Source organism: Mixophyes fleayi, chromosome 2 (genome assembly GCF_038048845.1).
Source record: "Mixophyes fleayi isolate aMixFle1 chromosome 2, aMixFle1.hap1, whole genome shotgun sequence".
Taxonomy (NCBI): Eukaryota; Metazoa; Chordata; class Amphibia; order Anura; family Limnodynastidae; genus Mixophyes; species Mixophyes fleayi.
Genome location: NC_134403.1, coordinates 137,995,077 through 138,012,971, shown reverse-complemented (window position 1 = coordinate 138,012,971; position 17,895 = coordinate 137,995,077). Strand labels below are relative to the sequence as shown.

At 36.9% G+C, this 17,895-nt stretch overlaps 1 protein-coding gene across 1 annotated transcript in view; it reads right to left on the bottom strand.

The window, feature by feature from the left end:
* GRK1 (G protein-coupled receptor kinase 1) overlaps positions 1-17,623 on the bottom strand; it is a 31,530-nt gene extending 13,907 nt beyond the window's left edge. Inside the window, exons 1-3 of the mRNA XM_075200059.1 lie at positions 16,609-17,623; positions 7,535-7,662; positions 2,254-2,411 (exon numbers count right to left, since the gene is read on the bottom strand). Coding sequence (XP_075056160.1) covers positions 2,254-2,411; positions 7,535-7,662; positions 16,609-17,310 — 988 coding nt within the window. The 5' untranslated portion in view covers positions 17,311-17,623. The remainder of the gene's footprint in view (positions 1-2,253; positions 2,412-7,534; positions 7,663-16,608) is intronic.
* Positions 17,624-17,895: the final 272 nt, after the last annotated feature.

Genomic DNA, 17,895 nt, shown 5'->3' with positions numbered 1-17,895 from the left:
CCTCTATGGGGTGAGAGGAAAAATGAGCAGAGATTCCAGTCATAACTTCGACGCAATGTGTCTCTGTGGATGTTCCAATGGCACATCGCGTTGAATTGAATCTACTCCTAATAATACTTATGATGAAGCATGATTCAGGCAACATTGCAAAGTACATACTGCAGGAAAAACCCATAAAAATCACCATAACATTGCCTGTTAATTAGTTAGATAAACTCATTTGCTTTGTTTCTAGAGGTAACATTAATAAACCACATTTTTAAAACAATGTTATATTGATCACTTCTCCTCTCTCCTCTTCTCTCCATTTTATGTTCACTTCCTTTCTTAAGACTTAGCTTATTTCTACCCTAACAGTACACTCTAAGGTCGAGGTATTATGTGTATTACTGCAACATGTGCATAGCATGCACAACTTATCTCCTTCTAGCACTGTCATCTGATGCTATCATTATTGTCACATCCCTTTTAATAGCTTCCAGTTGTTTGCCTCCTACCCACCTACTATAGTCATTCCTTTTCTTCATTAATACTCTCAGGTACATTCTTCACTAATACTATCTTTAAATGTGGTCATATTCTAGCACTAACCATAATGAATAGAGCCCCACACATCTACCACATTATGTTGGCTTCACCCTTTTTTTCACCTTCACATACACCCTAACCCAGACACACAATTAGACACAGTAATCTACATATCCAAAGCACAACAAAATGAATCTAGGACGCTTCAATGACCACAGCAGCCTTGAACAAACTAAGTGGAATACCACTAAACCACTAAATAAATTCACATATACAAGAGTTTGTACAGTGGCACTCAGTATTCTGTTGGACAAGGTACAGGCTAAATATCAAAACATACATGCAAATTTCTTGATAAAACACTTACGCCATATATAATGGAATAAATTCAAAATACTTCCAAAAAATCTTTAGAATAATCCCATGTCATATATCCTGAACGGGTGAGAATCCTGTGATCCCCCCTTGGTGTTATGCTTACATTATTGATGTTTATCAAGAAATTTGCATATATGTTTTCATATTTAGCCTGTTCATTGTCCGACAGAATACTGAGTGCCACTGTACAAACTCCTGTATGTTTGAATCTACATATCCAATTAGCTGACAAATGTTTGAAATGTTTTGTTTAAAAAAAAAGTACAGCTGCTGCAGTAATGTAGCCCATATGCCTATTAATAGGTTGTTTATTTACAAAGATATCTTGGAAATTAATTTATAACAAGTGGAGCACCATACCTATAAAGCAGTGTATACAGGTAATATTTTTATTTACAACTTTGTGCAAAGGGGCAGGGGGCAGGACTGCAGACCATGTTTTATTAAAGTTAAGAAGTGCTTCTATCAAACAAACTGGTTTTAGTGAGATATTTCTGCTACACCAAGTGAGATCTGGGGGTAAATGTATCAAGCTGAGAGTTTTTTCAGCGGGTTTGAAAAGTGGAGATGTTGCCTATAGCAACCAATCAGATTCTAGCTATCAGTTTGTAGAATGTACTAAATAAATGATAGCTAGGGGCCTGATTCATTAAGAATCTTAAATGAAGAGGATTCTTATTTCAGTCTCCTGGACAAAACCATGTTACATTGCAAGGGGTGCAAATGAGTGTTCTGTTTTGCACATAAGTTAAATACTGCTTGTTTTTTCATGTAGCACACAAATACTTTATAGCTTGTTTGCACACTAAAATTTAAAGTTGATATGTGCGTGCTACATGAATAAAAGTCAGTATTTAACTTATGTGCAAAACAGAACACTCATTTGCACCCCTTGCAATGTAACATGGTTTTGTCCAGAAGACTGAAATGAGAATCCTCTTCATTTAAGATCCTTAATGAATCAGGCCCTAGATTCTGATTGGTTTTTCAAACCCGCCGGAAAACGCTCAGCTTGATACATTTACCCCCTGATGTAGGACAAATGCATATTGCTATTCAAAGAACATTACAAGATCTGTCAGTAACAGCTTCCAAATATTTTCTACTGAACTATTTTTCAACGGTATTTCAATGCGACTATTTGTTCAGGATTTACGTATACTGTATAATTACTGTGTGTTTTCAATTCATACGATTATGCATATTCCCCCTTACTATAGGCTATTACACTTTGAGACCCAGTGATCTGAACTGAGCTAATCAGTATTTATCCCACTGGTGCTCTGATGAAACTGGTATAATAAAAAAAAAGATTACAAACATCACAAACAACCGAAATGAACATACCATCATTATCTAGTAATACATTTTCCGGTTTGAGGTCCCGATAGATGATCCTGTTTTGGTGTAAATGTTCCATCCCACATATAATTTGGGCAGTATAAAAACATGCTCTGGGTTCATCGAGACCTGGATTTTCCTCATCAACATTGTAAATGTGGAACCTAAACACAGAAAGGGTTTAAATGTAGGTAATTTATCTTCATTAACATAGTAAACAAGATTATAAAAATTTAACAATTTTAAAATATCAATAACCAGAGATAAATGTACTAGCATATAAGTGTTCCTATACAAGGTAAAAATACTTGTGTAAACTTTCTTTTCAAAATTTAAAGCATCAAAACAGGAATATAAAGCGATTTTAAAAAAAAACTTCATGCACCCTCATTACATCCTCCCATTCCCGATTACAGGACTTTTTTCAGGCTGCACCCCCTCTATGGAATTCTCTCCCTCGCACAATAAGACTCTCCTCTGGTCTACAAACTTTCAAGCGCTCTCTGAAAACCCACCTCTTCAGACAAGCTAATAATATTCCTCAACCACCCTTTTAACCTTACTACATTACCCTATTACCACCCGTTACACAATTTCACACAAGACACCTACCCCCTGACCAACATTTTTGTGTTACAAGATCATTTAGCCTATGAGTCACTTTTACCTCTGCAGCCTGGCTGGGCCGAAATGCAAAATGTAGACTTAGCCTTAGCCTCATGTGTCAAACTCCCATTGTCCCATAGATTGTAAGCTTGCGAGCAGGGCCTTCTCACCTCTTTGTCTGTTTTACCCAGTTTGTTTATTAGTTTACTATGTTTGTCCCCAATTGTAAAGCGCTACAGAATATGTTGGTGCTATATAAATAAATGATGATGATGATGTAAAGATGTCAGATTTTTCATAGAAAGAGATTGTATTTATATTCTCATACAGTTAGAATTAGCATTTACACAATCTTTAGAACAACTGTAAGTACCACTTACTAATTAAATTCACAGATTTATATGTAAAAGTTTTCATACCTTTACCAAACTTCAGTTGGATGTTTTACAGTCAAGTTGCATTAGTTGTGCAGTTGTATGCTAGCTATTGTTCTTTCTTATCAGTCATTTTCAGAAACAGGAGACTAAACAAAGCTGTCATTCAGTGGTATCAATGGCAGGAAGTTAGATGTGTGGAGAAAATTTGATCTGCAGGGGCTTGCTGGGTTGGGGAGCAGTCCAATCACAGATTAGGATACCTTGGGCTGGGTCACTGGGCTACATGTATTTTTTTTTCCTTTAAAATGTTCCTAATATGCTGATGAGCTGAGTATCACCCCCCCCCCTTTCTGGTCAAAATTTGCCAGCCAGTCCCTGGTTACCTATATACATGCTTGCCTATTCTCCCAGCATATTCGTAAGTGTATGCCACCCTCCTCCTTTCTTTCTCGTGAAGTGGGCGGCGTAAGGCCTTGAAGATGCTGTTTGCATCATCAGACTCTGCCTCTACTTGGCAAAGATGCAATCATCGTACAGCAGTAGGCAGGGTCGGATGATGCAAATTGCATAATCATGGCCTTGCCCCACTGTGCGATAACGCAAATCACATCATTGCAAAGCTGAGGGGGGGGCATAATCGCATTATCATACCCCCACATGTGTTCCCTGGAGACAATAGAGGGGGCATATATGCATATATTTGTGAATGTGATTTGCTTTTTTAAACCAGCTTACATTTTGTTTATTGAAAATGTAATACAATAATTTGCCAAAATGAGTATTAGGGTTTTTTCAGACTTTAAATTCAATATAGACAATCACAATCACTGATGTATAAATGCAACTATTTTGAACAGTATCTTATAATGAAATATGTGTGGCTTGTAAGTTTAAATTTGTATGTAGGTATTATTATTATTATTATTACTATTATTATTATTTATTTATCTATTTGCTTATCTTGCACCAGCATACTCCACAGTACTTTACAATTGGGAACAAACACAGTAATAAAACAAGAGTATTAACAAACAAAGAGGGACGACGGCCTTGCCCACAAGCTTACAATCTATGGATGCATGTATGTTTTTTAGTGCTTTTCAAGATTGTGAACCACATATATTTCAGAAATTCACACTTGAGGGACAGATACCATTGAAAAAAACGGTAACAAACTGGAGATGCTAAGGGGGACTGGGTGGGTAATTGGAGGTGGTATAAAAGAGCGAGTCTGAACCATGTAGAATCACTAATGTAGAAAAGAGAATGTATATTTTGTTTAGCCTGCTCTCATTCATATTCTGTGTCTACTGACAAATGCATAGTGTTATTTTTCCTGTTCTGTATATTGAGACAGGTAACAACAACATATTCCTAATTCCTATTTTTGTAATAGCTGTTGTTTCTGAAATTACTAAATGAGAGATTAGCATTGTAATAACAGAAAGTAAATTATACTGCCGACAAAATGTCAAAACCAACAGTTCCCACTATAACTGACTCTTAACATGCCCACACATACTGCAATGTTAATGTCCAATTAGGCCATGTTAAGCCTAATTAGGCACAAAACCACTGCGGATTCTGATCCACTGCTGAGAGGAAATTCAGAGGATGACCTCGACCTCTATCTCACTGTGTTTGACCCTTGGCCGTCTGCTCTAGTTGTGTCTCATGGTATCAAAGCCAAGCACCAATGACTGGCTCTGCCTATTTTAGTCACGTACATTTGTGGAGAAATTTAACATATATCCAGTTATCCAGTAATAAATGCAGGAAAAAACCGATATTAATAGTATTAGCAGGGTTGGATCACTAGGCAGCTACCTAGTGTGTCAGCATTTCAGGGGCACCTAAAACACTGATTGTGTGACATCAACTTTCATACTATTTATGTGTAAAGTATGAAATTGAGCTTGCCAATTTTATACAATATATACATAACGACCTACAATATGACTGACCGCACTAACCCTTTCTGACATTAGACCTGACATTTCACTCTCAGGTACATTAAGTATTATTACATTATCAAATCATGCTATTACTAAAATAAAGACCTATATATACAATTATTTTATAAATTATAATATAATTGTTGGATAAGACGAAAGGAGGGATAGCTACTGGGTTTAAAAAGAACCAGTTTATCTCTCAGGTTGAAAAAAGATCTTGCTGGAACAGATGATTGAACAAACAAGTGGAATAAAATTATAACTTATTGCTAGTGTTCACGAAATTCTGTTCGGAGTAATAATGATGAATATTGAAAAAGCAAAATAGAAAGACAAAAAGTTATTAAAATGTCAAGGAGAATTTTAAAAAACATAACTTTGCTTCTAAACCCTATAACTTGACCTAAACCATAGAAAATATTAGATATCAAAATAAAGGGGGAAATAACACATTTTAAGAAATATTCCGGATGACATAAATATGATGTCTCGTTTAGTCTATTTAATAGTAGATAAAAGTAAATGGTTATTTATTTAAAACCCTACCAAAAGAAATCCATGTTACAAAAGATATATATATAAAAATTACGTGGATCTCATAACAAAACAAAATATTATTATTTATCCATTATATAGCAAGAATGCTAAAATGTGTCTTATCACGAAGATACAGCGTACCCACAGTAATTAAGGTATTACACCATATCTGATATTTGCCAATACCTAGAATTCCTCATCATCTCTCATTCTGCTGGACAAGATAAAGTACTTGGCTGAAGCGTTTGGAAGACTCCCAACGATTAATATTTATTGAATGAATTATAAAATGTTTTATGTACTTAAAATAATTTATTTACTTTGATACTTTGAGGGTATTGCATTTATTGAGCCCTTTACAAAGAATGTATTACAGATACAGGATATATTAGATATTATATATTACAGATTAAGGAGATATACACCGATCAGCAAAAATATTAAAACCACCTGCCTAGTATTGTGTAGGCCGCCCTTGTGCTGCTAAAACAGCTCAGACTCGTGAAGGCATGGACTCTACAAGACCTTTGAAGGTGACCTGTGGTATCTGGCACCAAGACATTAACAGCAGATCCTTTAAGTTCTCCATGGCTCGGACTTGTTTTTCCAGCACATCCCATAAATGCACAATCAGATTGAGATCTGGGGAATTTGGAGGCCAAGTCAACAACTTAAACTCCTTTTCATATTCCTCAAATTATTCCTGAACAATTTTTGCAGTGTGGCATTGTACATTATTAGATCAGTGCCATCAGGGAATACCATTACTATAAAGGAGTGTATTTGGTCTACAACACTTGATTGGTAGATGGTACGTGTCAAAGTAACATCCACATGAATGTCAGAAACCAAGGTTTCCTAGCAGAACATTGCGCCAGAGCAATCTCTTCCCCAGGTAAACGACACACATGCACCCGGCCATCCACATGATGTAAAACAAAATACATGATCCATCAGATCAAGCCACCTTCTTCCATTGCTCTATAGCCCCGTTCTGGCACTCACTTGCCCATTGTAGGCCCTTTTGACAGTGGACAGGAATCAGCATGGGCACGCTGACCAGTCTGCGGTTACACAGCCCCATACTTAGCAAGCTGTGATGCACTGTTTGTTTTGACACCTTTCTATCATAGCCAGCATTAACTTTTTAAGCAATTTGTGCTACAGTAGCTCTTCTGTTGGGTTAGCCTTTCGCTCCCCACGTGCATCAATGAGTCTTGTGCACCCATGACCCTGTCGGGCGTTCACCAGTTGTCCTTCCTTAGACCACTATAAGTAGGTACTAACCACTGCCTACCAGGAACATCCCGCAAGACCCGCTTTTTTAGAGATGCTCTGACCCAGTTGTCTAGCCTGCACAATTTAGCCCTTGTCAAAGTCGCTCAGATCCTTAAACTTGTCCTTTTTCCTGCTTCCAACACTTCAATTTCAAGAACTGACTATTCACATACTGTCTATTACATCGCACCCCTTGACAGGTGCCTTTGTAATTAGGTAATCAATCTTATTCACTTCAATCGTCAGTGGTTTTAATGTTGTGGCCGATCAGTGTATATAGGCCGATGCTAGCTAGTGGGCCGGTGGCTAGTCAGGTGAACTGTGTCTAGCTAGATCCAAGGTAGTCTGGTGTCATTCTTACAAGAGTCTTCAGTGAACAATAAAAAACACCATTTTTCCAAGCAAGAAGTCATTTGTGTCTGCCATCTGCCAGTTGTCAGTATCAATATATATATATATATATATATATATATATATATATATAAACCAGCAGCATCATAGGTTAACCAGTGTCATAGAATGATTATACCTTACCGCAAGTCACCTCCATTCATTATAGTCATAACTAAGCAGACTTCATTTTTCGTTTGGTATGCATATGCCAGAGAGACGATAAATCTACTGTGAACCTTAGCAAGAATCCTTTTTTCCACCATGGCACCCTATAATACAGGAGAGGAAGTTGTAAACAAATTTCCATTAACTAAGAGAATTGCAATCAATTCATGAATATAATAAGTGAACATTAATATTTAGTTGGACTTCTGTGTCAATTTCATTTTTCAATGTCTGCAGGACTGAATTAGACACAGTGGTTAGGAAAAGATGCACAGGGCAAAAGCACAGGAACATGGTCATGGACAAGACAAGAAAATCAATGAACAATAGCAATGACAACAGAAATAGAATAGATTGGAAAATTCAAGGTGCATACATTCAAGTATTTCCAGGTAACTTCTGCTTCTCAGAGAGATACCATCAGACATCATCAGGCATCCATGTGCACAATCAGGACTCATGCTAGGATGGCCACAAAAATGTAGAACGCATGAATAAATAGTTATTTTTTTCATTGATAGCCCGGAATGGTGCTTTCTATCACCAAAAAAAGAGCACAGGGGTGTGACAACTTCAGACCATCCTCAAAAGAGGAGGATCCCTCTACCCCTAAACCTCTGCAGCCAAAAGATCCCCTAATGGAGCAAGGGTCAACAGACTCTCTTTCACCACAAGGCTAGAGTGGTCCCTTTTGCCCTGAGTTAAGCTGAAACCTCCCCCAGGGCACCGAGCCTTTTTGTGCCTCTCCCAAAACAGAGAGTAGGTCAGGTAGTTTGTGGGGTGGGAACCTCATGGCCACATCCCCTACATCTTCGGGACTGAAGCCAACAAGAACCCCTGCAGTGACAAACAGGAAGAAAAATAAATTAGTACATAGCCCCAGCCTTCTGGCTGGCAATATACATGTTGTCCCACCCAGCCAAAAGGCCAGGGCATAGGAGAGATTGTGCAAACAAAAACAGTAGGATTAACATGCTATATTACTTACTTTGTCACAGTGTTCTTGAGCAAACCCAATTTGACTTTCCAGTCCCTTCGTGTCACTACTCCAGGGATATTTTGTCGCAGGTTTTCTTGCAGCCATTCTTTTGCCTAGGGGACCAAGGTATTCTGTCCATTTTGGGAGGGCCTCACCATACCCTCCTAGGTCAGAACTACACTTGATCTTAGCCAAAATGCGGAGAAGCAATAAATTGTTTTGTGTTAATCCAGATGAACAATATCAAAACCGAAGTGTGACATTATGGCTGAGGTAGTTGGTTTAGCATATCACCAAACATGACACAGCAAGTAGGTGTAAACGGTAGGGCCAAGTATAATGGGCAGATGTAGCCATATGTTATGGAACCATCAAGTCCCCAACAGTTTGTCATATTTGCCTTAATTGAGAGAGAACTGGCTAAGATGTGTCTAGGTTCACTTAGAATTTGTAGTTTTCTGTAGCTTATTGTCATATAATTTGCATACATCTCATTAGTATGCAAGAGATGATGTTTCCCAATAGGTATGTTCTCTTATAGTCTCAGTAACTGAGTCTGATAGCAGTCCCCAGAGAAAGGGAACCTGAACTCCTTTGCTACTGTATGTAATTGGTTAGATGGTCAGTTCAAGTAGTGTGGGGAATTTGAAAATCAATACTAAATTAGTGTCAAAATATTGACATTTAGTTGGCTTTCAAGTAAAACTAATAATAAATTATTTCACACAACCTCAGTATTGTATCATTGCTTGTGTAATAATAAGTATTAAGCATAGAAAGTCCATCTTTCAATGTATTTATTGATCATTTACTTTATTGATACTCAATGGCAATTATTATTAATAAAAGCATTGTAAACAATTATTTTATAGTGTTGCTAATTAGAAATATTAGAATCATTTCCCACTATAATTGTTGTTTGTCTTACGATGCGTTTTCAAAACTTGGGACATTGTTAGAAATAGAGCAGCCCAGATAGATGAGCTGGAATAGTATATTCAGCATTGTGATTTTAGAATTAGACTGATAATAAAATTACAGCATTTGTATATCTGAGTTAAGTAAGGTGACGTCATAGAAATCTAGTAGCATAATACTATCCAAGTAATGTAGAATATAGAGGAACTGACCAATCAGTACAAGTATCTGCAGTATGGATATACAATATGGATATTTTGTGTTCCAAAAACATACTAGTAGGTTAATTGGCTGCTATCAAATTGACCTTAGTCTCTCTTGGTACGCGTGTGCGTGTGTGTTAGGGAATTTAGACTGTAAGCTCCAATGGGGCTGGAACTGATGTGTGTGAGTTCTCTGTACAGCGCTGCGGAATTAGTGATACTATATAAATAGATGATGATGATGATGATGACATGCTGTTACCAATATTATAACATAGATATGCCATATCGCCAGTTCATTTTCTATCAAATTTCATTCACTTAAAATTTTCCATACCGCCACTTCTAAAAGCACAATAGTCTTTGTTGAATGAAAAAAATATGTTCATTCTTTTGAACTGAGTGGTCTTACAACAACCTGAAGAATCAATAAAATATAAGGACATTCAATTTTATATAAAACGATGTTGAAGAAAAAACATGGGACCAATGTTTTGCTTTGGCTGTTCTCTGCCCAAGGTAACCCAATAGCGAACATCTAATAATTTAATTATCTAATGGCTTCTGAGGTGTGATAGCTCATGCTGTGCTTACTCCATCACCACCTCTGCTCTGCCCTTTTAAATATTTGGTGCACATCATTACAGGGCTTCTCCTTGGCAAATGCGGTGAGCAGCTGACAAATTTTTATCAAGGCTGGCTACAAATAAGAGTCATGTCTTTTTGACATGTGTTATGTATTGCAGATTTCTAATTGGTTGATTAGTATTATCAGGCTATATTATTCTATACTTAATTACATGCATCAGCATATAAATATAAATCTATACTATTGCACAAGATCTGGGGGGGTCTGGGTACTGGTAAGCATATTTAGCTTTAGAGGGAATAGGGGCTGCTATATAACTGGAACTTCAGTTCTATTGGTTTATTTAATAGCTGGCATACGTTACACATTGCAATTATATCGTTTTTCCAAGAAGCACCTATAAGGGTGTTAAGTTCTATTACCTGCTGACTGTGGACACTGTATTATTATTATTATTATTATTATTTATATATTTATTTATAAGGTGCCACAGATTCCACAATGCCAGAAACAGAAGCAAGTAACAAATAGATAAAATATTACATATAAATATCACAGATGTGTGTGAGTAATGCTATGGGGACTCACACAAAGTGCAGCAAAAGACATGACACGATGTTTAAGGGAATCAGACATTCCCCAGCAGTTAACGTACTGCACGTGTTGCCTGGCCATTAAAACTCCGTCTCTCCCTGCAGTCAGGGTCAGATCATTGGTCAATCTATGCTATCACATTTCTTGTGATCCAGGCCTGTTCCTGTTATTCTGAGTTCCTGGCGCAGTGTTATGACTGTGCAGTCATGAGTTATTTGTATCCTTTTCCTGCTAAGCTGTGTTCCTGGCACCCTGTACCAGTGCACAAATCTGAGTCCATGACATTCTTCTATCTGTGTGCTCCTGGCTACCAGTGTGCAGTACTGTGTTCCTGCAATTTTGCTACCAGTGTGCTATATTGAGTTCCTGATGTCCCGCTACCCATGTTTATAGAAGATGTGTTTGACTTTGAAACCCACTTCACAGAGACATGGGAGAGGGTCCTTGGTGTTGTTGTGGGCCACATACCCTGCACAAAAGTATTCAAGGTCATACATGTGTGCTTGTTTCAGTGGTGGAGACCCAGTTTAAGTTGTGTCTAGATGGTACAAATACTCTGTGAATGTATAACCACATGTTGCAGGTGCACCTCACCCACTGTCACTTTATTGTATATTTGTTGGGAATGTCCCATAATTCTCCTTTATTGCCAGGAGATCAAAAGATTATCTAAGGAAAGAGTGGGAAGTGAAGGGCTGGCTGTCTCTGTCTGATTTCACTTTCTAATATTCCATCTTCCCTATACAGGAAGTCCCTTTTGAAACATTTATATAATGTCTCCAAAGCTCTCATCCCCCATACACTGGATATTGCCAGTTCCCTTGTCGATTATGGAGTGGTTCAGGCAAATTGACAGTTACATGTCAATGGACCACATTAATTTAGCAGCAATGGATAGATGTCCTAAGCTCATTTTCACTTAGGAGGGAGAAATGTTGAATTCCAGCCACCTTTCCTATTACTACTATGTGAAGTCTGCTGATTCAAATCTCTAACTCTCCAAGGGTACTTGGTGTAACTCCCTCATTTTTATCCTCTCCATCAGAGTCCATGGGATGACCCTAAATATAGAAACTCCAATGAAACATATTGCAGCCTGATGTGAATTCCATGTATACAATACTACTCCTGCCTTCCCAGCTCTCTTATACCATTTCAACCTCAAGGTTCATCCCCTATCCCACTACCCCTTCTCCTATTATCCACAAGATGTAAGTGTCCTTACGATATTTTAATTTTCCTGTTTTATTCACCTGTTTATAATGTTTTACACTGGAAGTGTTGACATTGGAATGCATATCATAAATTATATCAACACCAGTATTAATAAATAAAGAATATATTTTTTAAAAATGTTGTTTGTATGAAAGTTTCCTTTAACATTTGGATTTAATATCCATGGCATCTTCCATTTGGACTTAGCAGTCTCTACATGCATATTGACCCGTATATTGGTGACTAAGTGCATTATTAGAGAGATTTTTAAATATTTACATATACCAGTGTAAGTTCTCCTATGAAGATGTCCATTTAAAGCAAAACAAATTTGATCCAACATGAAAAGTAAATTTAGCATTCACAAATGCAGTCTTCACACCTTGGGATATTTTCAATTAGCCGTGGTGTTCTACCAAATATCACGGCTGGGCACATTTTCAGGTACTCAACATTGTGGATTTCTCTTCGCACTTCTATCGGATGCGAGGAGAAATCCTCAATGCTATATGGCAGTGGAGTGCCTTCGTGACCATTCCGAAGGTACTCCGCTGATGATTGAATTCCACTCTCTTATGTTATCAGTATGAAACAACGATCAAAGCTAGAATAATTACCTGTTAGCAAACTTTCCCATAGCTTGATAGAGATTTAGATATTTTATCCTATATAAAATTTTGTTTAGTAACTAATGCTGGCGATTACAGCTTTACAATCCAATTGGAATTTTGATATATTTGGCCACGCTCTGGAGATTTGACAATAAGCAGGGCTCAACACACTGTAACTGAATTGAAAATAGTCTTTTTTACCAGATTTTATTAAAAATGTTGTCCGTCTACATTTTGCTTAAAGACAGACAATGCTTTAAGTAAAGATACAGAATAGCTAATTTATTAAAACTGCATTATGGTGTACATATTATAGTGAACCAACCAGGGCAATCAACCAGCAATTTTTAGCTTTTAGCTGTCTAGTGCAAGTTACACATTATGAGTGGTTGCTAAGGTTTCTTGCATATTTTGCATCTGAAAGCAATGTTAATGTCTATTCTTTCTCCACAAATATACTAATTTAATCCCAAAATGTTTTGAAAACATCCACACGTGCATTTGTAATTTTTTTGCCATCTTGTCTTTTATAGAAAGCTATTTGCATTTCAGGTTCATCATTTGTTTAAAAAGTTTGCAAAGCTACCAATTAAGACACATGCAGGCATAGACTTGCATTTCTTATTATTCGCTATTTATATATGCAGTGTCAAGCCATAAAATAATGAAATCCAATCACTGAGTTAGCATATTAACTTGTAGGGCAAAGTAGAGGAATATCATTCACTTTTGCTTTTAAACTCCAGTCACATAATGGCATATTTCTGGCTAGTACTTTTTGACCCTTTACAATGATTTTTCTGAAAACATAAATAAATATTGCATAATGTATGAAAAATTTCTGTATATGTAGCTTCACGTAAATATAATTGTTGTTGTCTTGCTGAGGCAGTGGCCTCAATGACCTGAATCCCACTAGTCCTCTATTAAGTAAAGCCATTGTGTTATATAATTGCTATGTCACCACAATGAGGTTTGCACAGGAATATTTAATCTTAATTGGAGATTACTTGAGCTTTTTTAATGAAATTCACAAGCCAAGCTACCAAAAAGTAGAAAATCAATAAAACAAATAAAATAAAAAATACAATTTAAGCTAAATATTGCTACCATCAATCAAATTCCAACAGGACCGTAAAAACAATAAAACTCACTGCATTTTAGAATTTGTCTGAACTTTAGCAATTATTTAAAATCTTCCCTCATTTCCTATAAATCATGAAATTCACAGATTCATTCAATACAGTGCAAAGTCTCCCATTATTTCTTAAATATTCCCACTATAAAAAAATGAACATTTGCTTACACTATAAAGTAAAAATTTGATTCTCCATATTACTTTTTCACAATGTCCTTATAAAGTACTTTGATTATGAGTTTAATATATGCTATGACTATAACTTAGTTATTTTGTGAATTGTCAAATATAATTAGAACTACAAACAATGAACATTTAGGGGCATATTTACTAATTGCGGGTTTAAATAATGGAGATGTTGCCTATAGCAACCAATCAGATTCTAGCTAGCATTTATTTAGTACATTCTACAAAATGACAGCTAGAATCTCCACTTTTTCAAACCTGCAGTTTAGTAAATATACTCCTTAGTCTCAAGAAGTCTAGAGAGAGGGAGTCACAGAAGTAGGGGTGGGCTGGTTGCCTATGGCCACACACTGCATGGACGTGCCTGTCGGCAGAGAGGCAGACAGTGTTCGTTTACACAGTTATTTTCACACCCAGTAATGACTGTTAGCACACTGCTTGCTGGATGCCAGTGGTCAATAATCAATCAGAGTAATGGAAGGTCTCTCTACACACTAGTCGGTAAATGACTGGAACCACCAATCAGTGTGCAAGATGCTGTCACATGGTCTGTACAGCACACCGAGAGACAAACCACAGAGGACTGATTTTGACACCACCAGAGATTAGGACATTAAGTTTAGATAATCAAAAACCCACGAAAATAGGCAGCAGATCACAATGAATTAAAGGGGAACAAATTCCCATTTAATTTATTATACATTTCAGTCAACAATAAAATAACTGCTGCAGCTTTAAAATGTATATTTTTATTTTAAAGACAGAGATTTTTAAGTGGATTAGATTAATATGCCAGCATCATAATGTTTACATGGGTCAGTGAAAAAAGAAAAAGCAACTCTCACTGAGCTGTAGATTATAATATGACATGGTGTTAAATTACATGCCTTCTCCATTACAATGCCACCAGAGCTCTGCAGCCTGATTATTCATTAGCACAAAGATGTAGGTGGATGGGAGCTCTGCATTATAATACCACCAGAGATCTAGAGTATGATTGTTTATCACTACAGAGATTATGACGGGGATCTATGGTCTTATTTAGTATTACAGTAGAGATTAGGGTGGGGAGTGTTCTAAATTATAATGCCACTAGAGATCTGGGGGCTGATTTTTTATTTCTACAGAAACTGAGGGGGGGGGGGGGGGGCTCTACATTATAATTCCATCAGAGTTCAGATGAATGTTTTCTGCCCTAATGCTTCCTCTTTCTGAGGCCATCCATATTAAATGAGTGCAAAAGTATTATCATGTGTACATAATTACTTTTATATAGACTATAATATGCAATATGCAGTATTCTAATGATCAAGCCAAACATCAACACCACTCCAGTATCAGCGTCAGTATGTATTTCGTCATGTAAGATTTATTAACAGGATTAGGTTAAGGTACAGGCCATTTGGTTCTGTCGAGAGTTTACCTAAATCATTGATGAGGATTAGCATACAACACTGATTGTCCTATGTATAGTAAATCAAGTCAATAACTCTAAATTGTGTGTTTTACATTTTCTCCCTGCAGCACAATATGTTTTTCCAGATCTAAATTCTGCAAACGGTAGCTGGATTAGCTCCTAGCTCTCAATGAGTCTCTGTATGAGCAGGACGCAGGGAGTACTAGAGGATGAGACCCATCCCTTGTAATGAACAAAATAAAGGTAAGGGACACACTCGGTTCACATTCCAGACTTCAGCTCCATGGAGAAAGAACATTATTTATCCTTTCGAGAGAAGAGGAATCCTCGGTACAATTACATCTGCACATGTCAGCATCTGCTACAGGCTGGCACCCCAGAAACTACAAAGAACTTAAATATCGCCCACCCTTCATTGCAATATCTATCCCATATATAATAAACACCCTAACCCTATTACCTGCTTGCTTTGATAATGTTAAACTCAGTGGTCCTGCTTTTTCTAATTTTTTTATGAGACAGAGAGAGACAGACAGAGAGAGAGAGAGAGGGAGAGATAGAGAGAGATGATGTGGTAACTTCATATCAGTGTTCCCTTTTGATTATATCAGTGCCGTCCTGTGACTTTATGTCGTGTAAATTAAACCCACTTCTTACTTTGTTCAATTTAATGTACATATTTTATTTTGTTTATATTTCAAACAATTAAATTGTCTTATTAACAACCGTTTTCTTTTTGTAAACTTACCTCCCAAGTGAAAAAATAGCTTTATTTTTTTCACTTGGGAGTGAAATCCCAGCACAGATCTAGAGGTTTCCTTAGTAAGTACCAAAATACAAGAAAAGTGAAAAGTAAGTCTTGTTATTAATATGTTAATGATCAGTTATAAGTAGCCTTTGAACCTCCTCACCATCCCAGCACAAAAGTAGAGATGTGTTGTAGCATGAGTTACAGGTATGTTGGTTGTTTAAATTGTTCTAAGATATAAATATTTAACAAAATGCTTTTGTAGAAAAAAGCCATAAACCTGCTGCTAAGTGTGATTAAGCATGACCTTCAAAGAGCTAAGCCTGTCAAGCAATCTGGTCATATGACTGGAGCCAATCATATGGCTCCAAGACACATGCCTACAAATCTGCTCTAGTTTAAATGAAACTGGATCATTTGACTGATTTAGGTATGCAGAATCAAATGCTTACTTCAAATCCCTTCCTCTTCTTCAAGCGCTTCTTGTTGAGTTTCTTACAGGCATACATTTTTCCTGTTGCCCTCATTTGGGTAGCAGATACTTCCCCAAATCCACCTTTTCCAAGAATTCTAAAGTCCATAAACCAGTCCTCTCCAACAGGCTGAGCTTCTAGCCATTTCCATTGAAGGAATCTTGAAAAATATATACCTTCCTTGTACTGTTCAAATGCATTTGTCTTTACATAATCCAAAGTAGACTGAAGTAGATGTTTAAAGAGCCCGTCTGGGACCTTGCTACAGTCCTCTACTACTTGTGCAATTACTTTTTCATCAAAATATTGACAATAAAATTTTGAATGTGTATCAAGATATTTGTTGATGATGCCCATAGCCTTCTGCAAACGATCCTCATCCTCAGCAGTATCATAATCCTCAATATCACCCCATATCTCCATTGCAGGAATGAACTGATCAACTGTTCCCAAAAACTCCTGAAATAACTTTTTGCCAATGGGTTGGTTTACACAAATACTGTCAAATTCCAGATCAATCTGAGCCTTCAGATTTTCACACGCTGACAGGGGAGACAGCTTTAGCCTGGCACGAAACTTCTTGTTCCGAGTGATTTGAGGATTGAAGCCCCCATCAAAGCTACCACGTGCTGTAATATATGCAGAATTGGCCACCACTGTTTCCAGTGCCCCAAAATCCATCTTTGATTGTTTAGTCTCCTGAACCAAACATGAACCACTTGGTAGCACAAGAAAGCAAATCTTGACTGAAAGGAAGTTCTGCTCACTGCATTCAGTGCTTCCAGGCTTAGCAAAATCCCTTTGATCAAGCTAGAATTATAGACTAAGGTCCTCAATTGGGTATTGCATGTCCATGATATTATGCATGAGGAAATAGTTGACAAAACAGCTACTGATTTAAAACATCCTTGAATACAAAAAAGAAACAAATAGTAACAAATAAAGCAATCAATCTACAGTGCAAATCAACTCGGACGTAAAATAGTAATCCATATCCTGTGTCATATAATAGAAGAATGTGTTATTAGGAGAGATAGCTAAATGACAGGTGAGTGACTAATATGCCTGAGTCAACACCTCTGTAAACTCTTTATCCACTTAGGCAGATAATTCGACTCTCATTCTCTCTCTCTCTCTCTCTCTCTCATTAACTCTTACAAATATACTCTATTCCTTCCTTCTGCTGTAGTGTGTGAACAACATGGTATTAAATATTAGGAACATCCCTATAAGGCTAGTTTGTTCCTCTTCGCAAAATAAATATTT